This window comes from Sus scrofa, chromosome 13, assembly GCF_054392235.1.
Source record: "Sus scrofa isolate SSC_HxYL_T2T_F1_AM1 chromosome 13, Sscrofa_HxYL_maternal_Yorkshire_Landrace_v2.0, whole genome shotgun sequence".
Lineage (NCBI taxonomy): Eukaryota > Metazoa > Chordata > Mammalia > Artiodactyla > Suidae > Sus > Sus scrofa.
In genome coordinates this window covers 215,368,366-215,395,323 of record NC_139395.1, presented here as the reverse complement: position 1 = coordinate 215,395,323, position 26,958 = coordinate 215,368,366, and the positions used below count along the sequence as shown (strand labels likewise).

The 26,958-nt window shown below is 39.9% G+C and overlaps 1 protein-coding gene across 11 annotated transcripts in view; it reads right to left on the bottom strand.

Annotated features, from left to right (window-relative positions):
* MORC3 (MORC family CW-type zinc finger 3) overlaps positions 1-26,958 on the bottom strand; it is a 42,231-nt gene that overhangs the window by 11,528 nt on the left and 3,745 nt on the right. For 9 of the 11 annotated variants that reach the window (XR_014825167.1, XR_014825169.1, XM_003132764.5 and 6 more), the window contains 12 exons: positions 20,480-20,552; positions 17,874-18,006; positions 16,448-16,662; positions 15,237-15,384; positions 12,476-12,623; positions 9,862-9,990; positions 9,526-9,648; positions 7,098-7,195; positions 4,477-4,581; positions 2,190-2,312; positions 2,009-2,083; positions 425-470 (listed from right to left, as the gene is read on the bottom strand). Coding sequence is in view for 9 of the 11 variants with exons in the window: in XM_003132764.5 (XP_003132812.1) it covers positions 425-470; positions 2,009-2,083; positions 2,190-2,312; positions 4,477-4,581; positions 7,098-7,195; positions 9,526-9,648; positions 9,862-9,990; positions 12,476-12,623; positions 15,237-15,384; positions 16,448-16,662; positions 17,874-18,006; positions 20,480-20,552 (1,416 nt within the window). In the remaining 2 variants the exon portion in view is untranslated. The remainder of the gene's footprint in view (positions 1-424; positions 471-2,008; positions 2,084-2,189; positions 2,313-4,476; positions 4,582-7,097; positions 7,196-9,525; positions 9,649-9,861; positions 9,991-12,475; positions 12,624-15,236; positions 15,385-16,447; positions 16,663-17,873; positions 18,007-20,479; positions 20,553-26,958) is intronic. The other 2 variants (XM_084992061.1, XM_084992062.1) reach the window with 1 other exon arrangement.

Below are 26,958 nucleotides of genomic sequence, written 5' to 3'. Positions count from 1 at the left end.
ACTAATATTGTGAATCAACTATACTTCAATTAAAAAGAAAGAGAAATAAAGACAGAGGGAGGGAGGTAGGGAGGAAGGGGGGGTGGGAACATGGTAGCTTTGGTCCACATCAGTACTAGAATGTGGTTCCCTGGGTGTTTCTATGAATTTTTCCTTGACTGCTTACCTAACAGTAAGATTTTTAAAGGACTATCTGCCTGTCCTCAGAAGATGCCCAACTTAATAATAAAATCAAACAGCTTGAGTGAAGTTGCTGAGTTAGGAAGTCAGGCTTGGGAAAGAGTAAGAAGGGGTAAGAAAGGAGAATGTGAATTAAATGAACAAGATTGCTTCAATTTGTTATGAAACTCCTAAGCTTAAAATTGAGCATTTATTAATCATAATCCAATACAAGACACGGCTATAAAATGGAAGACTTAATTACCCGAGGGATTGTTTCTGATAGTTTGGTCCTGGATTTTTCCTTGTCTCTTAAAAAAAAAAAAACAACAGAAAAAGAATAATGAACATATTTAAATTTACCTCATTATTATTTTTCAATTCTGTTTTCAAATGACATACCTGCATTTCACCAAGTCACTCAGATATGTACACTGAACTTTGCTTCAATTTCATTATAATCAGTGCGAAGTCCTTAGGCAAGTAAATACCTTCCGGGGTATTATCTCCCACTTAGTCTGCCTCAAGCTTTCCACACCCACTGGCATTATTCTCAGACTTTGAAGGCAAGTATCACACAGGCTTGTGACCAGTCTTTTCCTTTTTAGGGCCCCACCTGCAGCATATGGAGGTTCCCAGGCTAGAGGTCTAATCGGAGATGCAGCTGTCAGCTTACACCACAGCCACAGCAATGCCAGATCCAAGCTTCGTCTGCAACTGACAGCACAGCTTGTGGCAACACTGGACCCTTAACCCACTTAGTGGGGCCAGGGATGGAACCCACATCCTCATAGATTCTAGTCGGGTTCATGCTGCTGAGCCACAATGAGAAATTTTTTTTTTTTTTTTTTTTTTTGGTCTTTTTGCAATTTCTTGAGCCGCTCTCGCGGTATATGGAGGTTCTCAGGCTAGGGGTCCAATTGGAGCTGTAGCCACCGGCCTACACCAGAGCCACAGCAACGCGGGATCCGAGCCGCACCTGCAACCTACACACCACAGCTCATGGCAATGTCGGATCCTTAACCCACTGAGCAAGGGCAAGAATCGAACCTGCAACCTCATGGTTCCTAGTCGGATTTGTTAACCACTGTGCCGCGACAGGAACTCCTCCCTGTTTTTTTTTAAACTTCCAATCCTGCTACTGGATTTACTTCCAAGAACAGTGCATTATAAGTCAAAACCACCCAGAAGACCTTTGTGAACTTGGCCTTCGTGTGGAGGACACAAACGCCTATCATTCACCATGGGTCACTATCATTACCCAGCTTCCTTCTTATTATGCCCATTCACAGACTGACTCTAGTTAAGCTGAACAAAGCATCATTCCCTACCCAACAAATCTTACCCCTCCTTCAAGGCGTAGTAAAAAACATCCTTCATGAACGTCCCTGACCCATTTTCCCATCCCCAGTCAGAAGTAATTCCTCCTTCTGGCTTCCTAACAGGCCTAGATCATGCCTTGTATGGGAGTTGGTAACTTCAAGTTGGTAACACACACCTCTCACTTTCCCCTGTTGGACTATGAGCTCACAAAAGGCAGTGTTCACTTATGCTTCATCAGTGTGTAGTCCAAAAAGACAAAACTATTTTGTACATAGGACAGCAATAAACAGGTGAAGAAAAAAAAAAAAAAAAGAAAAAACCCAGGTACCCACAGTATAAATTTTAAAAAGCACTTCATGTTACGTGTTACACCTCATACCTTTTTTTGAGTTAAAATTTTTTGGGGGGTTATAATCTTTTCAGCTATACCACCTTTATCTTAGAGAAGCATCAACTAATGCTGTAGACACACCACTGCTGACCATTTGGGTATTATTTTCCCACCACACATGAAGACAACACTCACTTCTTTTTGTAGGTTTTTTCATAAGTGGGATGCACCAAATCTTCATCTTCAGGTTCTTCTGGAACATCACAATTTCTAGTCAGAAAAATCACATGGGAGCAACACGTCACCAGCGCCTATTCATACATCCTGAATAGTACTTTCTGCCTTTCCAAAAAGGGTACTACCAACTATATGGTACCTGAACTGTGGGTCAGGGTTATTGGAGCAATACCATTTTTCTGGAAGTTGATCTATTCCATCTGGTAGTTTTCGCCACTTTAGACAGGAATCACATTGAACCCAGTTCTGATCAGGACGTTTCCTGTAACAAAGTAACAACTAAATATTAGCCTGGCACTCATTATACTTTCTGTATCATTGCTAACACAAAATGCCCTTATCATTTAATTCTAATCTTGAAAATTCTGTAACATAACCACTTTTGTTGGACAGTGAGTTCAATTTTTAAAATTAACAATTTCGGGAGTTCCTGTTGTGGAAATCAATCTGACTAGTATCCATGAGGACACAGGTTCAATCCCTTGCCTTGGTCAGAGGGTTAAGTATCTGGTGTTGCTGAAAGCTATGGTATAGGTCGCAGATGCAGCTTGGATCCTGAGTTGCTGTGGGGCTACGGTGTAAGCCGGAAGCTATAGCTCCCACTCGACCCCTGGCCTGGGAACCTCCATATGGCACAGGTGTGACCCTAAAAAACAGAAAGAAAAAAAAAATCAACAATTTAAGTTACCTTTGAATGTTAAAGGTGACAGGCCAATTTAAAGGCAACTTAGATGTCTTGTACAATAGCATACTAGTAAATATTTTATAATAAAAACTCAAAAACTTAAGAAAATACTACAAATGCCTTGCTCTGAAATTTATATCTTAGCATCTGCTGTGTGAAACCTAATACATTTATTAGCACAATAAACCACTCAAGTACAGAAAATAGGTAAGTTGTATAATTTAAGCAATTTTTGTAACTGCATTAAAATTTTAACCTCTACAATAGCATTATCTTTGAATAATTTAAATTTGATATTCTTTTAGTTATTAAGAAAAAGGTTTTCATATTTTTATTATTTGAAAATTACAATCATCCTGCAAAGAACTGTTGCAGACTCATTTAATATATAAAGACTCTGACTTTTAAAATCTAGTTTTAAAAAATGCAAACATAATAGATATTTGTACAATCTCCAACAATCCAGAAGTGTGTTTTTTTTTTTTGTTTTTTTGGTTTTTTTTTGCTTCTTAGGGCCAGACCTGCAGCATATGGAATTTTCCAAGCTAAGAGTCGAATAAGAGCTGTAGCCGCCAGCTACACCAATGCCGGATCCTTAACCCACTGACCAGGGCCAGGGATCAACCCTCATGGATACTAGTTGGGTTCGTTACTGCTGAGCCAGAAGAAGAACTCTCTCAAGTTTATAAAGCAAACATAAACCCCTTGTTCAGGAGGTTATCATTGTTAACTTTTTAAATCCTGGCAGAAATGTTCCATGCTTATAGAAGTATACATGTGTTAATGGACACTTAAGTGTTTTTACTGAGTGTTTGTCAGGCATCCTATCTTTTTGGTTTTGGCCACACCTGTGGCAGCATCAGACCCAACCTGCTGCAGTGACAACACTGGGCCTCAAAGGAACACTCTCATCTTTCAAGGGCTACTGCTGTCTCCCCACCCCCACCCCCCCGGAATTTTTTTTTTTTTTTTTTTTTTCCTTTTTCCCAGGCTAGGGGTTGAATCGGAGCTACAGCTGCCGGCCACTGCCACTGCCACAGCCACACCAGATCCTGTCAGATTCATTGCCACTGCGCCAGGACAGGAACTCCTGCTGTTCCCCTTTTACAAATGATAAAGATGTCAAGTAACATGTTCAATATCACAGAGCTATTTAAAATATAAACTCAAACCTGGCTTTAGACTCTCGATCCTAACTACTATGCAGGACCAGAGTTTTTCAAACCATGAGACGCAAACCCTTATTGGATCATGAAATCAATTTGATGGGTTAAAGATTAGCATTTTTATTTATTTTTTTATTTTTTGGCCACACCCATGACATATACAAGTTCACAGGCCAGGGATCGATCTAAACCGCAGCTGCAACCTATGCCACAGCTGTGGCAATACCAGATCCTTAACCCATTGGGCCAGTCGGGGGATCAAACCCACACTACCACAGAGACAATGCTGGATCCTTAGCCCGCTACATCACAGCATTTTTAAAGCATCACTGCATTTCTAAGACTAGCATTTTTAAAATAAAATAAATGCTATCAACATTAAAAATATGGGTAAATACTACTTCATGAATCTTTTGTGTATATGTATAAATGCATATACTTAATCAGCATGCTGATTCGAGTTTTATTTCTTACTATGAGCTTGATTCAAAAGCTTACAAACACTGTACAATCACCATACCCTCCAATACCACATCTTGATATTATAGTCAGTTATTTTTTTTTAATGTACTTACTCTATCTCTTCGACTGGCAAATTTAGAGGATATTCTGCATTTTTCTTCACCTTCATTTCATTCCAGTAATCATTGAGCTTATCTCCTAGTGCTGTTACTGTAAGCCTTAAAAAAAGTAATAAAAAACCAAAATGGACCCAATTAAACTTAAAAGCTTTTGCACAGCAAAGGAAACAAATGAAAAAACAACCTACGAACTAGGAGAAAACCTTTACAAATGATGCAACCGACAGGGCCTTAATTTCTAAATTATACAAGCAGTTCATACAACTCAATAACCAAAAAAAACAACTCAGTTGAGAATGAGAAAACCTAAATAGATATTTCTCCAAAGATATACACAGATGGCCAACAGGCACATGAAAAGATGCTCAACATCATTAATTATTAGAGAAATGCAAATCAAAACTATGACATAAAAAGAAAAAAAAAAAAATTGGAGTTCCTGTCATGGCTCAGAGGAAACACAACTGACTACATCCATGAGGATGCAGGTTCGATCCCTGGCCTTGCTCAATGGGTTAAGGATCCGATGTTGCTGTGACCTGTAGTATAGGTCACAGATGCAGCTTGGATCTGGTGTCACTGTGGCTGTGGTGTAAGCCGGCAGCTACAGCTCCAATTCGAGAGCCTCCATATGCTGCAGGTGTGGCCCTAAAAAAAATAAAAAATAAAAACTACGATGAAGTATCACTTCATCCCAGTCAGAATGGCCATTATCAGAATGTCTACAAATAACATGCTAGAGAGGATGTGGAGAAAAGGGAGCCCTCCTACACTATTGGTGGAAATGTAAACTGGTGCAGCCGCTATGGAAAACAGGATAGAGGCTCCTTAAAAAACTAAAAACACACAGTTCTCATGTGGTGCAGCAGGTTAAGGATCCAGCACTGTGGGATCAGTACAGGTCATAAACCTTCTTTCTTATAATGTATTCACAGGTTCACTACCAAAATTATGTGGTCTCTTAAAATCTTTAGCCATTGTATAAGACGAGTGCCACCACTTCCTTAAATGTTTGAATTTATGAGGTGGGAAATTTTTAAAAATTTGAATAAAGTTGAAAGTAATGTGCCCGTATCATGTAAAACGGTAAAAATTTGTTCATGCTATTCCTGTGATGTTTTCTTTCTTTAGATCCTGTAGTAATGTCCTTTTCATTTCTGATATTGACTATTGCTTTTTCCTTTTTTTCCTAGTCTTGCCAGATGCTTACAGGCTAGATTTATCTTATCTGATTATCAATTTATTGTCTTCCAGAACCAAATGCAGTCTTCTTTGTTAGTTCTGTGCTACCTAAGCCTGATCCTTTGTCAACCTGAGGAATGTTACATTGGATTTACATGATACTGAACCTACCAGGTGAGAGCAGGAAGACACAGGTCCTGCAGGTACTCTGTTCTTTGGCTGGAGCCCACTGGCCTCCCTGAGGAGCTCTAGCTCTCAGGCCATGCTTTTCCCTCCATGAGTCTGCTGCTGACTCCAGCAGCCTGGGACCTCCAGCAGCAGAAACCAGTTTCAACGTGTTTGCACCCTTAGGCAAAAATAGGTCTCTACAGAGCAGCTCCAGCCCAAGCCTGCCCACACCCACACCCCCTGACAACAGCAGGCCGCTTCTACAGACCCAAAGTGGCTAGGCCTCCTGGCAAGTTTCTTGCCATGGCAGTTAGCTTAGTCCTGCCTGTCACAACCTTTACAAAGAGATCTGAATCTCTGACTTCAGGGACCAGGGACCTTCTTCTAGCTGTTTTATTGTCTACTCTCTTTTTTTTTCTTGGCTGCACCCATGGCATATTGAAGTTCCTGGGCCAGGGACTGAATCCAAGCTGCAGCTGCAACCTATGCCATAGCTGTGACAACACCGGATCCTTAACCTGCTACACCATAGTGGGAACTTCCTGTCTACACTTTTTCAGCCTAGAGGTAACAGCTTCTCTTTTGTATCTGCTAGTTCTGGACATCTACTCTCCTCTTCTACCTGAGTAATCAGCTTTTACTATTCTAGTTAATAATTTCCTGTTCAAGTAGACATAGCTTCTGCCTCAAGACTATAGTCTGAATTATATATTTATTGATTTTCTTGTCTTTCCTAATTTGCTAATTTTGCTCCTTATTATTTCCCTCCTTTTACTTTATTTGAAATAAACATATAGCACTTATTTTTTTCTCCTTCCCCCATTTTTTCCTTTATGGCCATGCTAACAACATGCAGAAGTACCCAAGCCAGCGATCAAGCCCCTGCCACAGCAGCGACCCAAGCTGCCACAGTGACAATGCTGGATCCTTAACCCGATCCGCCACAACAGAACCCTTAACTTTGTCTTTATCACAAATATTTATACGAAGTTTGCATTCTACTTTGTAGTGTATGTTCATTAGGACAACTGCTTATGCTTTCCTAAATTTACAAGTAAAATTGATGGTCGTACTTATTTTCTGGCTTCTAATGACTCTAAACATGTTTCTATTTGTGATGGAGTGGAATACAGTTCCTAGAATGGAAGATGATTACGTGTTTTCTATGCAAGCCTCCCACAAAATAGAAATTCAGCTTAGAAAAAGTTATGAAAGTGTTTCCAAAATAAATTATAAAAAGTCATTAATTTAAATAGACAACATACCTGTATTCATTAGTATAATCGAAATCTTGCTTATTATGAGTTGGCTTTAGGAAATAACAGTCTATAATTCCCACTACTCCAACACCCATATTGTTTGCCTGAAAAATAAAATAAAATTGGTATTTTAAACCTAAGACATAATGCTTAAAACAATTATTTCTTGGAGTTCCCGTCATGGCTCAGTAGTTAACGAATCCGAGTAGTATCCATGAGGATGTGGGTTTGATCCCTGGTCTTGCTCAGTGGGTTAAGGATCCTGTGTTGCCGTGAGCTATGGTGTAGGTCACAGACGTTGCTCCAATCTGGCAGTGCTGTGCCTGTGGCATAGGCTAGTAGCTATAGCTGTGATTCAGCCTAGCCTGAGAACTTCCATGTGCCACAGGTGCAACCCTAAAAAGACAGACGAAACAAAACAAAGCAAGCTCTTGCCAGACTTTACAACACAGTAAATCAACTCAGTCTCATCTCAATCACCACTTTCTCTAAGAAGCCCTTTCTGATGCTCCAAGAACCAAAAAGAGCTCTGGGGGCATGTGCCATATGTATCCTATCATCTTCTTATGCTGAACATCTAGCATGGCAAATCATATCAAGTATCCAATAAATGTTTACTGAATCCACAGAATGCAAACACTAGGACCAGTGTTAAAAGTTGGTTGTAGGAGTTCCTGTCATGGCTCAGTAGTTAACAAATCCGACTAGGAACCACGAGGTTTCGGGTTCAATGCTTGGCCTTGCTCAGTGGGTTAAGGATCTGGTGTTACCGTGAGCTGTGGTGTAGGTTGCAGATTCGGCTCGGATCCCTTGTTGCCGTGACTCTGGCATAGGCCGGTGGCTACGGCTCTGATTAGACCCCTAGCCTGAGAACCTCCATATGCTGCGGGAGCGGCCCTAGAAAAGGCAAAAAGACAAAAAAAAAAAAAAAAAAAAAGTTGGAAAGTTGGTTGTAAAAGCTTACTGTTTACAAGGTAAAACTTAACCAGAAATTATATATAAAACAAATTTAACTAGGTTGGAAAAATGGATTTTGTATCTTAAGTCAAATTCGTTAAAAAAAAATTTATATTTTGTAGTAGACACATTATTTCTTTTGAACCCCAAAGCATTTGAGAAATAAGGCATATTACCAAAAAGGCATTTCCAATTATCACTGAAATTCAGAACTTGAATTATAGAATATTTCTGGCAAAAATTACTATTCTAATTATAAATGAAAATTAGCATTTTAAATTCAAGTTACAGATACCTCATCTGGTTGTCAGATTTCTGAATTTAGTTTTTGACTTAATTAGTGGCTATAAAGAAGAGCCCAACAAAGCTCTCTTAAGTTGATTCACAATATTGTATTAGTTTCAGATGTATAACACAGTGATTCAGTATTTTAATAGATCGTACTCCATCTAAAGTTACTATAAAATATTGACTATACTCCCTGTGCTGTACAATATTATCCCTTTAAGCTTATTTATTTTATACATAGCAGTTTGTACCCCTTAATCCCCTACCCCACTATCTTCACCCTCACCCCATCCCTACTGGTAACCACTAGTTTGTTCTCTGTATCTGTGAGTTTGTTTCTATTGTTCTATTCATTCACTTGTCTTATTTTTTAGATTTTACACAGGCAATAACATATAGTATTTTTCATTTTCTGTCTCACATATTTCACTAAGCATAATACCCTCCAGGTCATTCCATGTTGTTACAAATGGCAAAATTTCATTCTTTTTAATGGCTGAGTAGTATTCCTGTGTGTGTGTGTGTGTGTGTGTGTGTGTACACACATATTCCACATAATCTTTATCTATTCGTGTACTGATGGACACTTAGATTGCTTCCATATCTTGGTTATTGTAAACAATACTGCTATGAACATTGGGGATACATGTATCTTTTCAAATTAGTGGTTTTGTTTTCTTTGGATATGTACCCAGGAATGGAATTACTGGATCATATGGTAGTTCTATTTATTTAGTCTTGCAAAAATGCTATAGGATCTGGGCTTACGTCATATAAAATGTGTAAAACAGAGTTACAATCCCTGATGATAATATTCAAGATAAACCCACATTATTATACTATATACAGCTCATATTCTACAAAGAATTTAGAATGAAATGAAATGAATAGAAAATGAAAACTGGGAGTTTCCTGATGGCACAGCAGGTTAAGAATCTGGTATTGTCACCTGGATCACTGCTGTGGTACAGGTTCAATCCCTGGCCCAGGAATTCCCACACACCATAGGCGTGACCAAAAAACCCAAAACAAAACAAAGATGTTCTAAGTTCAACTGCTATTATCAATGTTATTAAAAACACTGGCATTTAAAAGTCATTAGGCAAAAGGTACATTATTTCACATCTGACCCAATACCATGTTATCCTAACTTTTATAAAAGACAGATGTTTTCAGATATAAAGCTTACCCTTAACTGACATCCAACTTTTTCATAAGCTTTGATGAGTCTATTATTGTGATACATCATTATCCCATAATGATCTTTATTTCGGCAGTTGAATCCAAAAGTAATTCTCACTGTTCTATTAGTCTTAAATGTTAAGGAAAATTCTAAACACCACCGCCTCATTCCCTTCAAATCACTCTTTCTATGACATTATTTATTGAGTCCAAAGGTGCATAAGAAAGCACAGTTGGAAAGAATTCTAATTTATACCATAATAAAAGAAGAAAGGGGGAAGGCAGATATACTTGATTGATATATATTTCTATACAGCATCATAAAAAGGAAAATAAAGGATACTAAAAATTTGGGTCGATAAATATCACGTTCAATGTAGGCAAGACTCTTTGAAACCAGCTGTGTCTTCACTTTCTGTCCACGCAAGATGATCTGCATTCGTGGCTTTAGGTATAATATACTGCAGTAAGCCTGCAAAGACACACAATATTTGTCCTTTCCAAATATCTACAAATTTGTTCAAACTACTTATGCATATATTTAAAAAAAAGCTACCACCTTGCCTCAATAAAAGACTCATTAACTCTTCAATAAAATACTATAAACTACAAAGATGTATTAGTTAATATTTGAATACTTTTTATTAAAAACAAGCTCCATATAGTGTGGCTGGGCACAGTGAGTTAAGGATCCAGCATTGCTGCCACTGTGGATTCGATTCCTAGCCTTGAATCGTCCATATGCCTTGAGGGCAGCCAAAAAAGAAAAGACAAAACAAAACAAAAGAACAAAACAAAACAGCATGTTTGGCATGAACTCGTTTTAATTATTTTTTAAAAGGACTACATTGGGGAGTTCCCGTTGTGACTCAGTGGTTAACGAACCCAACCAGTACACAAAAGGACGTGGGTTCAATCCCTGGCCTCGCTCAGTGGGTTAAGGATCCAGCGTTGCTGTAAGCTGTGGTATAGGTTGCAGACATGGCTCTGATCTGGTGTTGCTGCAGCTCCAATTGGACCCCTAGCCTGGGGACCTCTATATGCCGCAGGTGCAGCACTGAAAAGACAAAAAATTTTAAAAAACATTAAAAAAAAGAAAGAGGGATTGCCGTCATGGTGCAGCGGAAACAAATCTGACTAGGAACCATGAGGTTGCAGGTTCGATCCCTGGCTTCACTCAGTGGGTTAAGGATCAGGCATTGCCATGAGCTGTGGCATGGGTCGCAGACTCGGCTCGGATCTGGCGTTGCTGTGGCATAGGCCGACAGCTATAGCTCCGGTTGGAACCCGAGCCTGGGAACCTCCATATGCCACAGGTGCAGCCCTAAAAAGACAAGAAGACAAAAAAATAAAATAAAAAATAAAAAGGACTATATTTTCTGACTCTTCTGTCAAATACATATACTGCTATTTTTATTTTAAAAGCATCAATAAATTTTACTTAGGCAAAAGTAAGCAAAATCTAATATAAACAAAAGGACCACTATAAGCTTGAAAAGGTAAAAAACGATAAACAAGGGACCAAGCGTTAAGTAGAGCAAACAGACTCTTTCGATATCGAGCTGTAACCATCAGGAGTCATCAAAATGTGTTTTCAGGTCTTAATGCACGGAAGTTTAGATACTTTAGAATCGTGACCAAACCCGGCATCCTAAAACATGTTAAATTTTGCTCTCCTGTGCCTGCCTCCAAGCTATCAGAAATTTCTGAAGGACATGAACTAAATAACTCAAGAAGGATAGATGAAAAGTTCAACACAAAACTAATATTTGGGGAGTTCCCGTCGTGGCGCAGTGGTTAACGAATCCGACTAGGAACCATGAGGTTGCGGGTTCGGTCCCTGCCCTTGCTCAGTGGGTTAACGATCCGGCGTTGCCGTGAGCTGTGGTGTAGGTTGCAGGCGCAGCTCAGATCCCACGTTGCTGTGGCTCTGGCGTAGGCCGGTGGCTACAGCTCTGATTCAACCCCTAGCCTGGGAACCTCCATATGCCTCGGGAGCGGCCCAAGAAATAGCAACAACAACAACAACAACAACAAAAGACAAAAAAAAAAAAAAAAAACACTAATATTTGAACATTTATCTTACCTTTTTTTCCTGACTCCTGATTTTGAAATTAGTGGTGTTTTGTCATTTATAAAAGTCACTAATGATATTTTAAAACACATTATTTCATGGTATTCTAGGACTACACCATCCGCTCTGGCTGCCTTTGGACACTCTTGAGCAAGATTTTCTTAGCAACTAGGATATATTTCACCAACAATGGGGTATATCAAGGAATAGTAATATCTGCCATTCTAATTGCTAGACTCTCAGAAAAAGTTATGTAGTAAACATGTAAATGTCAAATATAACTTCAGCTTGGGAAAACAATTTTAGCAGGAAAGAGGAAAAGTTAGTATCGTGTCTTATTATAGTGACTAAAAAATTAATATTCTTATTATCATATCAATGTTGTTACATTGAGATATTAATTCCTTCAATCTTAAAAACATCTCAAAGGCCAAATCTAAGAGACATTTATCACAAAGTTGTATTAAGGCACATTATCTGTAGGCTATATATAGTTTAATGCTTTAGGATATCAATTAGTGTGGATGTGTGTTTTAGAATATTTTAAATTAAAAAAAAAAACACACTCTGAATTTTGGTGGGTTTGATTGAATTAATCAATATGACCATCACAGGATATACTGATTCTAATATTTCCAATTAAAATAATTAACCCCATAGTAAAAGAACTTTTATAAGTACTGTTAGACCTGGTGACTTTGCAATTAAAAAGCTATTTTCTAAGCAAATAAAGCCAGCGTGCACATGACAAATGTAATAAATTGGTTCATGTCTGCAAAGCTTTCACTTAAGAGATTGCTGTCAGCATTTATAAGACAACTGGATAAGCTAATTTCCATTATTTTATGATTTTTTCATTCTCACAAGATCAGTGAATACATACCCTCAGGGAATAGTCACTTTCAGGGGCAATTTGGTCCATTCTTTCCTGCTTCTTGTACCCTTTCTTCCCTGCTGTATCATCTAAATCTTCTGGAATTCTGATGTCATATTTATCCTTATCAAAATCAAACTCTGTTGCATTTCTGTAGCTGAAAAATAATTTTTTAAACTTCACCATAACATAAGCAAGCAAGTAACTTTTAGTTAACAAAATACCTACACATGGTGTTCCCATCGTGGCTCAGTGGTTAATGAACCCTACCAGTATCCCTGAAGACAAGGGTTCGATCCCTGGCCTTGCTCAGTGGGTTAAGGATCCAGCATTGCTGTAGGCTGTGGTGCAAGTCACAAAGGTAGCTCGGATCTGGTGTTGCTACGGTTGCTGGCAGCTGTGACTCCGATGTGACCCCTAGCCTGGGAACCTCCATATGCCATGGGTGCAGCCCTAAAAAGACAAAAGACAACAACAAAAAAAATACCTACACGTGGTAGGAGTCATGGTTGGGGGAGGGAGGGAGGGAAGGAAGGAGGCAGGGAGGGAGGAAGGGAGAGGGGGAAAGAGACAGAGAGAAAGAAAAGAAAAATGAAAAGAAAAAAAGAAAAGATATCTAGGAAGCTAGAGAAAAACTGTATTCACTCACACATTGCCAGTGGGAACGTCAACTGGTAGAGTCAATATTCTGATAGTTTCTTAAATGAAATTAAACATGCAACTACCATTATGACCCAGCAATAACATTCCTGGGCATTTGTCCTAGAAAAATGATGACCATAGTCCCACAAACCTCTATGCACATGTTTTATAGCTTTATTTGTAATAACCAAAAACTGTAAACAATCCACATGTCCTTAAACAGGTGAGTGGCAAACACACTGAGGTGCATCCATACAATGCAGTACCACTCAGCAAGATAAAGGAAGCAAACAGACACACAAGAACCTGGATGACTCTTCAGTGAGTGCTGCTGAATGAAAAAAGCCAATCCCAAAAGGTTGAACGCTGTATGGTTCCAGTTGCATGTTAAAGGTTGCCAAGGATTAAGGAAGGAGTAGGTGTGGATATACAAGGGATCCTTGTGGTGATAAACACCTTGTCTACCAGTGTCAGTATCAACAGCATTACTGCACTACAGTGTTCTAAGATGTCGCCACTGGGGGAAACTGGATAAAGGGTACCTGAGAGCTACTATTTCTTACAACTTTACATGTCTACAATTATCTCAACATAAAAAGTTAGGTGTTCCTGCTGCGCACAACAGGATCAGCAGCACCAGGTTGCAGGTTCAACCACTGGCTCAGCACAGTGGGTTAAAGGATCCAGCATTGCCACAGGTGCAGCAGAGGTTGCAATTGTGTCTCAAATCTGATCCCTGGCCTGGGAACTCCATATGCATCAGGGCGGCCAAGAAGGGGGAGAAAAAAAGAAAAAATGGAAGGGTGGGTGTGGAGGGTCAGGAAACGAAGTCAGAAAAGCACAAGAATTAATGTATTTTAGACTTATCACTATTAGAGCTTTATCCCTATGAGTCAAGAGATCTTAGATCTTTTAACGTTCATCCTAAATTTTAAAACTCTGCAAAGGATTTTATCCTCACAAAGATTTCACAACACAAAAGTCTCATCTATATTACTTTTCTCAGAGTTCCCATTGTGGCTCAGGGGTAACAAATCCAACTGCAGGGATTGAACCTGTAACCACAAGGACACAGGCTCAATCCCAGGCCTTGCTCAGTGGGTTAAGGATCCGGTGTTGCCATGGTTGTGGCACAGGCCAGGGGCTACAGCTCCGATTGGACCCCTAGCCTGGGAACTTACATATGTCTCAAGCGCGGCCCTAAAAAGACAAACGTGTGTGTGTGTGTGTGTGTGTGTGTGTGTGTGTGTATAAATACACACACACACACACATATATATTACTTTTCTCAATAGATGCTGAATCCTGCTTAGCTTCACGTAATGAACCAAATGAACAATGCTTTCTCTATCCTACCCAAGTTGGGATTTGTTGGTTGTGCTTTTTTCATTTTTTTCTTTCCTTTTTTTTCTTTTAGCCACACCTATAGCATGTGGAAGTTCCCAGGCCAGGGACTGAACCCATTCCAGCCTGTGCCACAGCTGGGGCAATGCTAGATCCTTAAATGGCTACACCACAAGGGAACACGTTTTTTTTTTTTTTCAGAAGAAATTTTTTTTTTGGTCTTTTTGCCATTTCTTGGGCCGCTCCTGCGGCAAATGGAGGTTCCCAGGCTAGGGGTCCAATCGGAGCTGTAGCTGCCAGCCTACGCCAGAGCCACAGCAACGTGGGATCCGAGCCGCGTCTGCAACCTACACCACAGCTCACGGCAACGCCGGATCATTAACCCACTGAGCAAGGGCAGAGACCAAACCCGCAACCTCATGGTTCCTAGTCGGATTCGTTAACCACTGCGCCATGACGGGAACTCCGGGAACACGTTTTTGGTAGTGTTTTTGTTGTTATTTTGTTTTTGAGGAGAGGTATAATATAACCAAGAGTAAGAACAGAATGCAATGGAGACTGCAGGGCTAGGAAATTTATTTTTAGGAATATGAAATTATCTCACATTGAAGCCAAAGTAGCTTTAATAAAATAACTTTGGAAAAGATGTATCATTAACTACGTCATAAAATGAGGAACTACCAATATATTGCTCTGAGTAACAACGGATGAATGTAATGAAACCATTCCTGCACATGCACTTTACTTCCCAAATGGTTAATAACCAGCTGAGGTCTGTATTTACCTTCTCAGATTCCAAATGATGATCCTTGTCCCCTTCGTACTCATGATAGCATCAAGTTCTGCTAGTAATTTCTGTTCCGTAGAAAACAGAGAATGTTCCAGAATTGCAGCAAGGCTCGCTTTTGATTCTGTTGAATTAATTATCTGCCGTACACCTTAAGTTAAAGACTTAGACCAACAACATATTTTTCACAATTAAAACCTGGAAACCAACTCAACTAACTGAAAAATCATCTCCTAAATTATTTTCTAAGTTTTAAAATGACAGCAGGGGAGCTCCTGTGTGGCTAAGCTGGTTAAGTATATGGCGTTGTCACTGACATGCTGCTGGTTGATCCCTAGCCCAGGAACTTCCACATGCTATGGGCATGACCAAAAAAAAGGGAACACTAATCTTAGAAGTTCCTGCTGTGGGGCAGTGGGGTTGAGGATCCAGCGTTGCCACCGCAACTTCCTATGCTGCAGGTACAGCCGAAATAAAGAAAAATAAATAAACAAAATAAAACGACAGTTTGACTTCAAATGAACACCAAGGAGGAGGAAGTATAAAGAAGTATATTATGATTCTTAACTCATTTAATGACTTCCAACATGTGAATGTTTACACAGAAGACATTTTCCTACAGATACCTTGCTTTTCATGGTCGGTAAAAACTTCAAGCCAGATCATAAGTCTTATTAGACCACACAAAAAGTGAAATAAAGAGCAGAGCTATGGGAAGCTTAACATAAAATTCAATCACCTTAAGTTAAAAACGTCCACGGCAGAGTTCCCATTGCGGCTCTGCAGCAATGAACCCAACTAGGATCCATGAGCATGCAGGTTTAATCCCTGGCCTCACGCAGTGGGTTAAAGGATCTGGCGTTGCCATGAGCTGTGGGTGTAAATCGCAGACACGGATCAGATCTGGCATTGCTACGGCTGTGGCGTATGCTGGCAGCTACAGCTCTGATTCAACCCCTAGCCCGGGGCCTTCCACATGCCGTTGGTTTGCCACCCACCCCCCCAAAAAAAAGAATGTCCATGGCACAATCCCAAGAGTGAGGAGAAAAGGACAAGCATTTAGCACCAAATGCTGGATAGAGGCAGTGGATAGGAACGAGTGCTAGAATGGAAGATATGATGAAAAAACAAGAATCTGGAGGAGGGCAAAAGGATGGAATAGTTCAGAATATTTCTTGAGAGTTTCCATTTCAAAATCCAAAGGATATGGTCTTTGCTGAATGCCACTATTGGGACAACAACATGTTCTGCTTTTATGACTTCCAAGTAGGTCTGAGACAAGAAGCCCACGCTCATGCTTTCTCCGTTTTTGGTAAAAACGATTGCATCTTTACCCAAACGCATAGAACCTGACTTGAAGCCATTCCCATACAATCCAACTGGGACGTGACCATTCATGGTGACTTTGTCACTGAAGCCAAAGCTAAAAAGAAAAAAACTCTTAATAAATACGTATAATCTTCATTTATTTTAATTCAAAAACTGCGACACCAAGTAAAAAGCCTAAGTTTGAATGCTGCCTCATCCTTCCATCCGAGTTGTATAATCTTGGGCGACTTACTTTTAATCTGTCTTCACGTGCTTCCCCATCTCTGAAATTATGGAAACCAAATCTGTGTCGTAGGGGCGAATAAGGATTACACATACTAAAACAGGAGCTCACTGCCTGGCACATCCTGGCTAAAGGGCTGAATTATAATTTAGGCTCCTGGGACCTTGAGATTTCACCCCATGAAATTTCTTCCTCTAAGTGTAAATGATTCTCTTACTTTCAACAAGCTTGATATACTATGCACTATTATGATCGGGTCAACCTACCTTTTTGTGCAGTATGAAGAGTACTTGAGAGACAGTAGAAAGGTTTCTGCTGCCGAATCTTCCCTCTACCCTGCACCTGTACTATGTATCTCAGTTCACATTTCAGGCATGTCTGGCTTCATCCTGACATTCTATTCTGTGACCCTAGAACTCCTGACTTACAACTATGCTACCTCCTCATCCTCTGAATCACTTTAAAACCACTGGTTTGGAGTTCCCGCTGTGGCTCAGGAGTTCCTGTCGTGGCTCAGCAGAAAAGGAATCTGACTAGGATCCATGAGGGACTCAGGTTTGATCCCTGGCCTCACTCGGTGGGTTAAGGATCTGGCTTTGCTATGAGCTGTGGTGTAGGTCGCAGATGTAGCTCTGATCTGGCGTTGCTGTGGCTGTGGTGTAGGCCCATAGCTGCAGCTCTGATTTGACCCCTAGCCTGGGAACCTCCATATGCCGTGGGTGCGGCCCTAAAATCAATCAATCAATCAATCAATCCACTGGTCCAGCATCCCCAAAGTGTTAAGTTTTACTGGAAATAGTAGTTAAAACTATAAAAAATAAAACTGATGTCAATATGCTACAACTCTAAAAGGAATGGTGGAATTTTAGATAAATGAGACGTGGAGAGGGTGATGAAAATGGCAGGAATAGCCTAATAATCTAACAGTGGTAGAAAATGATAGAATATTTAGAGAATAGAGCACACTGTGGGTATAGCATTTCATGTTTAAAAAACAAAAACTACAGGCAAGACGTATGACACATGAAACAAGTGAATCAAGTAAAAGCAATGATTTTAAGAAGTGCGACACTTTCCCATACCTTAGCATTTTATGTAGCTTGTCTGAAGTCATACCGTTCCCATTATCAGTGAAAGTCAGGCATACATGATCATTTATCACTGTTTTGTCAATCCATATCTGTTTGGCATTCACATCAGGATCGTAAGCATTATCTGGGAAACAAAAGTTTTGAAAATTTTGATTCTGCATTTTAAAGAAGAGCAATCAGTTCTGAACAAGCCTTTAACAAAGCAACAGAATAATACATTTTAAGGAAATTTTAGAAGCTAAAATGTTAGGAACTTCTAAGACTTGACAACATGAAACTAAACTGTACAATGCTATATATAATTCACTGACTATTATGGAATTAACTCCATCCAAAGCCCCCCATTTGTTATATAGAGAGCAAAGGCTGGTACCCACTACACTGAAAAAGTGTAAAGCAAGAACAATCACTGCACTGAAGAAATGACCAAGGCAAGGAATCTTCTCCCCAAAGAGCTAGCCTAGCTATCATAAGGGAAACTGAGATCTGAGTGTCAACAGCATTACAAGCCGACAAGGAAGGAGATGCACAGATGAAGGTTTACCTTTAACACAGTTCTTCAAATTGTGGCCCTTTTCGGAGTTCCCGTTGTGGTGTAGGGGAAATGAATCCAACTAGTAACCATGAGGTTATATAATCGACCCCTGGCCTCACTCAGTGGGTTAGGGATCCAGCACTGCCTGGCTGTGGTGCAGGCCAGCATCTGCAGCTCCGATTCGACCCCTAAAGCCTGGGAATCTCCATATGCTGCGGGTGCAGCCCTAAAAAGCAAAAAAAAAAAAAAAAAAGGCCCTTTTCAATCTACCAAAACCTTCTGATGGCTAGTACAAGTCTCTGACCTCAGTACACCTCCCCCATTTTAACACCCATGTGTAGCATACTTGTTTCCCTCAAGTGTAAAGGAACATATCAAAGGAAAGTAAAAAAAATTTCAACAGTAGCAGTAATAAAATCAACTTGTGAACTAAGATCTATCTGGATATCCCTAACTGACTAAAAATACTTCTGAGGTGTATTTTGAAGTCTTTAGTATAATACAAGTAATGGGTCTCGGGCTGTCCTTCCATAAGCCTACAGTTAAAATCAAACAATCTTTTTCATCAACCACTTCAGCTTCATAAAAAAACTTAAATTATGGAGTTGCCTTCGTGGCTCAGTGGTTAACGAATCCGACTAGGAACCATGAGGTTGTGGGTTCAATCCCTGGCCTTGCTCAGTGGGTTAAAGATCTGGCGTTGCCTTGAGCTGTGGCGTAGGTCGCAGACACGGCTTGGATCCGGCATTGCTGTGGCTCTGGCGTAGGCTGGCGGCTACAGCTCCGATTAGACCCCTGGCCTGAGAACCTCCATATGCCACGGGAAGCGGCCCTAGAAAAGGCAAAAAGACAAAAAAAAAAAAATTAAAAAAATAAAAATAAATAATAAAATCTGATACACCACAATTTTGAGGTGCTCTAACCCAAGACTAGAGAAACACTATGCATTTCAATAAAGCTGAGTTACCTCCTCCCGGTTGCCACAGAAAAGAATGATCGGGAATAGCTGCAATGTTACCTCATATGCACTTCAGGGTTTACACCTGAACAGCATATATTAGCTGGGAGGCTCTGAAAAATCTAACTATATCAAAGAAGGGTTCTCGAATTTTCTTTCTTTTTTTCCTACACTTCCAACATAGGGTCCTTCCTTCCTATATGTGTAAAATATATTTAAGAATGCCTAAAAACACAGTTTTCCTTTATTATTTGTTTCTCAAACATGCTTAAATTTTAAAACTCATGTGCATGAATTTTACCAAGAAAAAAAAAATCATGATCCATAATGCAAATCTGATCACAAACTTACCTCTTTCCTCCTGTTCATTACAACATTTTTTTTTTGGTCTTTTTGTATTTTGAGGGCTGCACCCATGGCATATGGAGGTTCCCAGGAGGGGTCTAATCGGAGATGTAGCATCCGGCCTACACCACAGCCATAGCAACATAGGATCCCAGCCATGTCTGCAACCTACACCACAGCTCATGGAAATGCCATATCCTTAATCCACGGAGCAAGGCCAGGGATTGAACCCGAGTCCTGATGGATACTAGTCAGGTTTGTTAACCACTGAGCCACAACGGGTACTCCCAAAACACTTTTAAATTTAATCCTATACCTTGATCATTCTATCTACTGGAGAAACCAAGAATTTATTAACACAAATCTAATACAATATTAATCCTCCTACTTATTAACATCAGAAAAATGAATCCACTTTTATAGTTTCCAACTATTAAAAAAGTAATTCTCATTTTAGCAATACATTTATTTTTTATAACGAGAATAAAAATATTTTCAACATAAATGCTTTATGAACTTTGTAAATTGACTTGATAGTAGTATAGGGAAATACTTTAATAATAGTATAGAAAGGCTAAACAATGATTAATTTGACATTTGTTTCAATAGCTGTTATGCTAGGTAACATTTACCAATGTTATCACTGAAATGCATTTGGCTTTTTAAAAAAATCACATCTGCATATTATTTTCTAATAAAAAGCTTTTAAGAACTTCACATGCAAGCAACAAATTATACATGAAATATCAATTTACATACCTATTAATTCAGCAACCGCACTAAATGGCCAAGTGTGACTAGTAGAATTTGTATGTAAAAACTTCGGGCAAAGCTGAAACAAACCAATGATTCATGTCAATTAATTAAGGTCTTATTTTTAAGAACAGAATCCAAAATAATTTCCTGTCCAAGTACTAACACAGAGACCAAGCAAAAATGACTTAGCTGCTTGCATCAAGATATACCTGAAAATAGGGCTATAAATCCATTAAATAGTTTCTCATCAAGACTTACTGCAGGAGTTCCCACTGTGGCACAGCGGATTAAGAATCCGACTGCAGCAGGTCAGGTCACTGTGGAGGCACAGGTTTGATCCCCCCCTGGCTGCAGTGGGTTAAAGGTCCCATCATTACCACAGCTGTGATGCAGGTCGAAGCTGCAGCTCGGATTTTCTGTCACCAGCCTGGGAACTTCCATGTGCCATATGCCATGCGTGCAGGCATTTAAAAAAACAAAGAGACTTGCTGCAAAACCCTTGCTTCCTTGTGTCCACCAATCCTTATCATAAAGTGCCCAATCTCAAAGCCATCCACCCTGTAAGACCTACCTCAAAATTACTATGAGATAAAACCAAGACTTTGTCAAAGGGGTATTTTCTCCTTTAGTGCATTAAGCTTAATAAACTTAGCTTTACTAATTAGCAACGAGCTTTTTCTCAGGGTCTCTCCAAGCTCATTAAAGTTGAACTTGCAGCAGTGGAGTAATACACATCTATAAAGCCTTCAAATAATGTCAAATAACAGTTACAATGCAACAAACCTTCTTGATCTCCAAAGATTCTATATCTGATTTTATTCATGGTAATACAGTATGAAGGAATATATCAGTCAACCTCATGCTACAGGGAATTCTCTCAATTTCTAAGTAATGCAGATATCAAATGCACAACAATGTACAAAGGTTAAAAAGACTGAAGCTTGGAAATTTCAATATGCAGATTATTTCCATGAAATGAAGACTTTTTGTGTTCATTTTCAACAGATTATCTCAGATTTAAGGGAAAAAAGAGGCACTTTTAAGTGTTTCATTTAAGAGCCCTAAAAACATGATTAGATTATAACTCAACCAGCTTCATTTGCAGTGTTCAACTGCTGCCACAACGTGTCAGAAAGATGTCTACTTTTCATCTGTCCACACCCAATTTCAGGCAATTCCCAAGCATTTGTTTACTATTAGGTAAAAGTACACGTGTGAGAAATTATACTGTAGAAAAGTGACACAATTACCATTTCTCCGTTAATAAAAGAATGGCATACTCCTCACCCATTCCAAATCTTACTATGGGACGTGGCCTTGGGTAATCCTCTGGCTAGTAAAGAAAATGATTTATCAACACCAGAAACCTTCAGAATACTTTCTGCCTTTTGTTCTGTATTTTATTAATTTGTTAGGTATCAAATCTGCAATTAGAAATTGGGTATTTTGGTCCACATCATAATACTTTGATTTTATATGTGTATGGCAGACTGTGGGCAGGAATGTCAATTTTCATTTAATGACTTCATCTTATACACTAATACCAAACTGATATGTCCAGAGGCGCAAAGCAAAGAAGGCCTCATTAAGCAAAAACCGAGTGCTAAACAGTGGCTTTTTAGGTAAACACAAGCATTATTTTTCAACTATTGTTTTTTTTGGGGGGGGGATTCACAAAATATTCTATTTCCTCATCTGATGGAAGAAATCTGAGTATCACTTTTTTTTTTTTTTTTTTTGCTTTTTAGGGATAAACCTGCAGCATATTTAAGTTCCCGGGCTAGGGGTCAAATAGGAGCTACGTCACAGCCACAGCAATGCCGGATCCTTAAGCCACTGAGTAAGGCCAGAGATTAAATCTGCACCCTCATGGATACTAGTCTGGTTCATTACCACTGACCCACAACAGGAACTCCTCAACTAATCTTAATTCTCATCTGTAGATGTCATTAGCTGGAAAGAAAACACCCTTGAACAGCCAAAACATGCACACACACATACAGACCATGGAGTGTGAAGTATCTTTTTTATTCTTTCTATGGCAGCACCTGGGCCGTATGGAAGTTCCTAGGCCAGGGGTCAAACTGGAGCTGCACCTGCAGCCTACGTCACAGCCATGGCAACAGGATCCAAGCCACATCTACGATCTATGCCTGACACCCGCAGCTTGTGGCAACACCAGATCCTTAATCTACTAAGCAAGGCCAGGGATTAAACCCGCATGGGGTCCTTCACCTGTTGAGCCACAATACAACAGGAACCCCCAAGTATGGAGTATCTTAAAAAGATGTGTGATCCTGGGCAAGGAACTTATCCCTCTGTGCCTCAAGTTTTATCGGCTGTAAAAATGAGAATGATAATAGCATCAGCTTACCAAGATGTTGAGAATTAAATAACTTAATATCTGTAAATGCTTAGACGACCAAGTGGGACATAATAAGCATTATAAGCATTTTTTTTTTTAAAGTAAGCATAACTTTAAAGGAACAAAAATAAAGAAAATCCTCAACGATCTCAAATAAAGAAGGAATTAAAAACAAAAATAAGATTTGAAAATGGGATGCACTAGGGATTAGAGTGGGATGCTTAATAGGAATACAAAGGTTTTGATTTTAATGGTGACTCGGGGATAGGAGATTCGGCAGAAGAGAAGCATGCTCTTTGGAAGTAACTCCCCCCTCCTACCTCCTCAATAAAAAAGGGGTTTGGGAGAATATATCTAATGGAAAGCTTTTCTGTTTTGGTCTGGACTCTAGCTTTAAAAAAAAGTGCAACTTGGGTTAAGTGTTTCAATTTACATAGCCTGCAGAGCCACTGGGCAGACGCAGCCTCAGCAAGAATTCATAGGATTCCCCCAGGGTCATTATCTGGGGCATATTTGAGTACACAATCTAAAATAACATTTATGTAAGGAATCCATTAGGAGAAGTATTAGCAGATAAGATATAGGAGTATTAGACCCTCCACCCACCCAAATATTAGGTAAACAAAATATCAGCCTATACAAATCCCTTGAAATAACTAGATATTTAAAAAGTAACTCCCCTCTAAAAAAACACACACAAAAATAAGATGCAATGAAGACTACAAGATATTTTAAAGAATTGATAGAACTTTTAGAGTCACACATTTAAAAAATCATTTCAATATAGAAGCTTCAAACATGGAAGCCTGAACCCATGGAGAGTGTTTTACCTCTGCTCCCTCCTGAAACTGCTCTGTAAAGAGGAAAAGGGGGCATAAACCAGAACAACAGAAAGAATCAAAGAAGTGATTAATAACAGCAGACAAGATAGGTCAGTAGTGGAGTTCCTGTCGTGGCGCAGTGGTTAAGGAATCCGACTAGGAACCAGAGGTTTCGGGTTCGATCCCTGGCCTTGCTCAGTGGGTTAAGGATCCGGCGTTGCCGTGAGCTGTGGGGTAGGTTGCAGACGAAGCTCAGATCCCGAGTTGCTGTGGCTCTGGTGTAGGCCAGTGGCTATAGCTCCGATTTGACCCCTAGCCTGGGAACCTCCATATGCCACAGGAGCGGCCCTAGAAAAGGCAAAAAAAAAAAAAAAAAGTCAGTAGTTTTGAAACTGGAAAGCAGAGATTAGAGATAACTGATTTAATACCCTGGAAAGAGCTCAATCCAAAGCCTGGAAGAGATGGAAAAACCTACGAGCTGCAGGCCAGGGACCTTGGCAACCTCAGAAAGGGTTAGGAATTAGACTTTAGTATCTTAAAATGAAGTCAAAGGTACTAGAAGTTGTATGAAAATAAGACCAGCTGAAAGTCTTCTTTTTTGGTCTTTTTTGGGGCTGCACCCATGGCATTTGGAAGTTCCCAGGCCAGGGGTCAAATTGGAGCTGCAGCTGCTGGCCTACGCCGCAGCCACAGCAACGCCAGATCCGAGCCCCACCTGGGACCTTTATCACCAGATCCTTAACGCAGAGGCCAGAGGTAGAACCTGCACCCTCATGGATACTAGTTGGGTTTGTTACCACTGAGCAACGACAGGAGTGCCAGGCTGAAAGTCTTTAAAGATTTCCCAGATCCTTCCTTTACCCTGAGCAGCCCTTCAACTACCCTTGGCAAACTATGTAAGACTGGAGGTCTGTTCTTCGGAGAAACTTATAGTGGTGGGCTCAGAGACAACTGAAAACAGGTGGTTAAAAGCAATCCAGTAAATAATCCAGAAATTAACCCTCTCACATGTGGTCAAATGATTTTCCACAAGGGTGTAATGACCATTCAATGAGGAAAAGACATTCTTTTCCACAAAAAGTGCTGGGAAATCTCGATATCCATACACAATAGAATGAAGCTGTAGGAGTTCCCGTCTTGGCGCAGTGGTTAACGAATCCCACTAGGAACCATAAGGTTGCGGGTTCGATCCCTGGCCTTGCTCAGTGGGTTAAGGATCCAGCGTTGCCGTGAGCTGTGGTGTAGGTCGCAGACGTGGCTCGGATCCCACATTGCTGTGGCTCTGCCTTAGGCTGGTGGCTACAGCTCCGATTCAACCCCTAGCCTGGGAACCTCCATATGCCGCGGGAGCGGCCCAAGAAATGGCAAAAAGACAAAAAAAAAAAAAAAGAATGAAGCTGTACCCTTACCTTATACCACAAATAGAAATTATCTTAAAATGGATCAAAGACCTAAACACAAGAGCTGAAACTATAAAACTCTTAGGAGAAAACAGGGGAAACATTTCATAACGTTGGATTTGGCAATGACTTCTTGAATTTGAACACCAAAAGCAGAGGAAACAAAAGAAAAAATAAACTGAACTGTACCAAAATTTCAAACTCCTATTCATCAAAGGACAAAATCTAGAGAGTGAAAAGGCAACCTAGAATGGGGGGGGGAAACTACAAATAAAGTATCTGATAAAGGGTTAATATGCAGATGGAGCTTCTGCTGTGGCACGGTGGGTTAAGGATCTGACACTGTCTCTGCAGCACAGGTTAAATCCCCAACCCAGCAGAGGAGGTTAAAGATCTAGCGTTGTCACAGCTGTGACATAGTTTTCAGTTCCTGCTTGGAATCAATCCCTGACCTGGGAACTTACATATGTTGTGGGTGCATCCAAAAAAAGGGGGGCGGTTTAATATGCAGAATATATAAAGAACTACAGCTCAAATAAAACTACAACCATAATAAAATAACGAACAAAAAAGACCCAGACAAGTTATTTCTCCAAAGATGCTCAACATCTCTAATCACTGGGGAAATGAAAAGCAAAACTATGATACCACCTCACACTCAATGGAATGGCTATTATTAAAAACAAAAACAAAAAACACAACAACAAAACCAAAAATAATAGTGCTGGGTAGGCTGTGGGGAAATTGCAACTCCTGTGCACCCTTTGAAGGAATAGAAAATGGTGCAGCCACTGTGGGAAACGATATGGAGGGTCTTCAAAAAGTTAAATATGGCAGTAATATAATGTCCTCATAATGTCCATGAAGATTTGGGTTTGATCCCTGGTCTTACTCAAGTGGGTTAAGGATCTGGCTTTGCTGCAAGTTGATGCACAGGTCACAGATGCAGCTTAGAGCCGGTGTTGCTATGGCTGTGGTGTAGGCCTACAACTGCAGCTCCAATTCGACCCTTAGCCTGGGAACTTCCATATGCTGTAGGTGTGGCCATTAAAAGAAAAAAAAAAGTTAAATATAGAATTACCATTATGGTCCAGCAAATCTACTTCTGGGTATACACTGAACAGAACTGCAAGCAAGGTCTCTATTTTTAAGTGAAGTAAAATTGATTTACAATGTTGTGATAGTTTCAGGTGTACAGCAAAGTGATTCCCCTAAACATATATCTTTTCGAATTATTTCCAATATAGGTTATTACAAGATATTGAATATAGTTCCCTATGCTATATACACTAGATCCCTGAAGAGATTTGCACACCCATGTTCACATTATTCTTAAGAGCCAAAAGTGGAAGCAACACAAATGTCCACTGATGAATGAATGGATCAAGAAAATGTGGTATATTCACAAGGTGGAAGACTATGCTGAGTGAAATAAGCCAATCACGAAACGACAAAAAAATGTATGATTCCACTTATATGGTGACGTACCTAGAGGAGCCAAATTCACAGAAGGTAAAATGGTGGCTGCTAGGAACTGAGGGAACAGGGAACAGCGAGTTGGGTTTTTTCCCCCCAGGCTAGGGGTCAAACTGGAGCTGTAGCTGTAGGCCTACACCACAGTCACAGCAACACCAGATCCAAGCCACGTCTGTGACCTAAACCACAGCTCAAGGCAATGCCGGATCCTTAACCCACTGAGTGAGGCCAGGGATCTAACTTGAGTCCTCATGGATACTAGCTGGGTGTGTAACCCACTGAGCCACAACAGGAACTCCCAGCAAGTTATTTTTTAATAGGTATGAGAGCTTTAGTTTTGCAGGATGAAGAGCTCTGGAGATCAGGTGCACAAAAATGTGAAATGTACTTAACACTTAAAAACGGTTAAGATGGTAAATT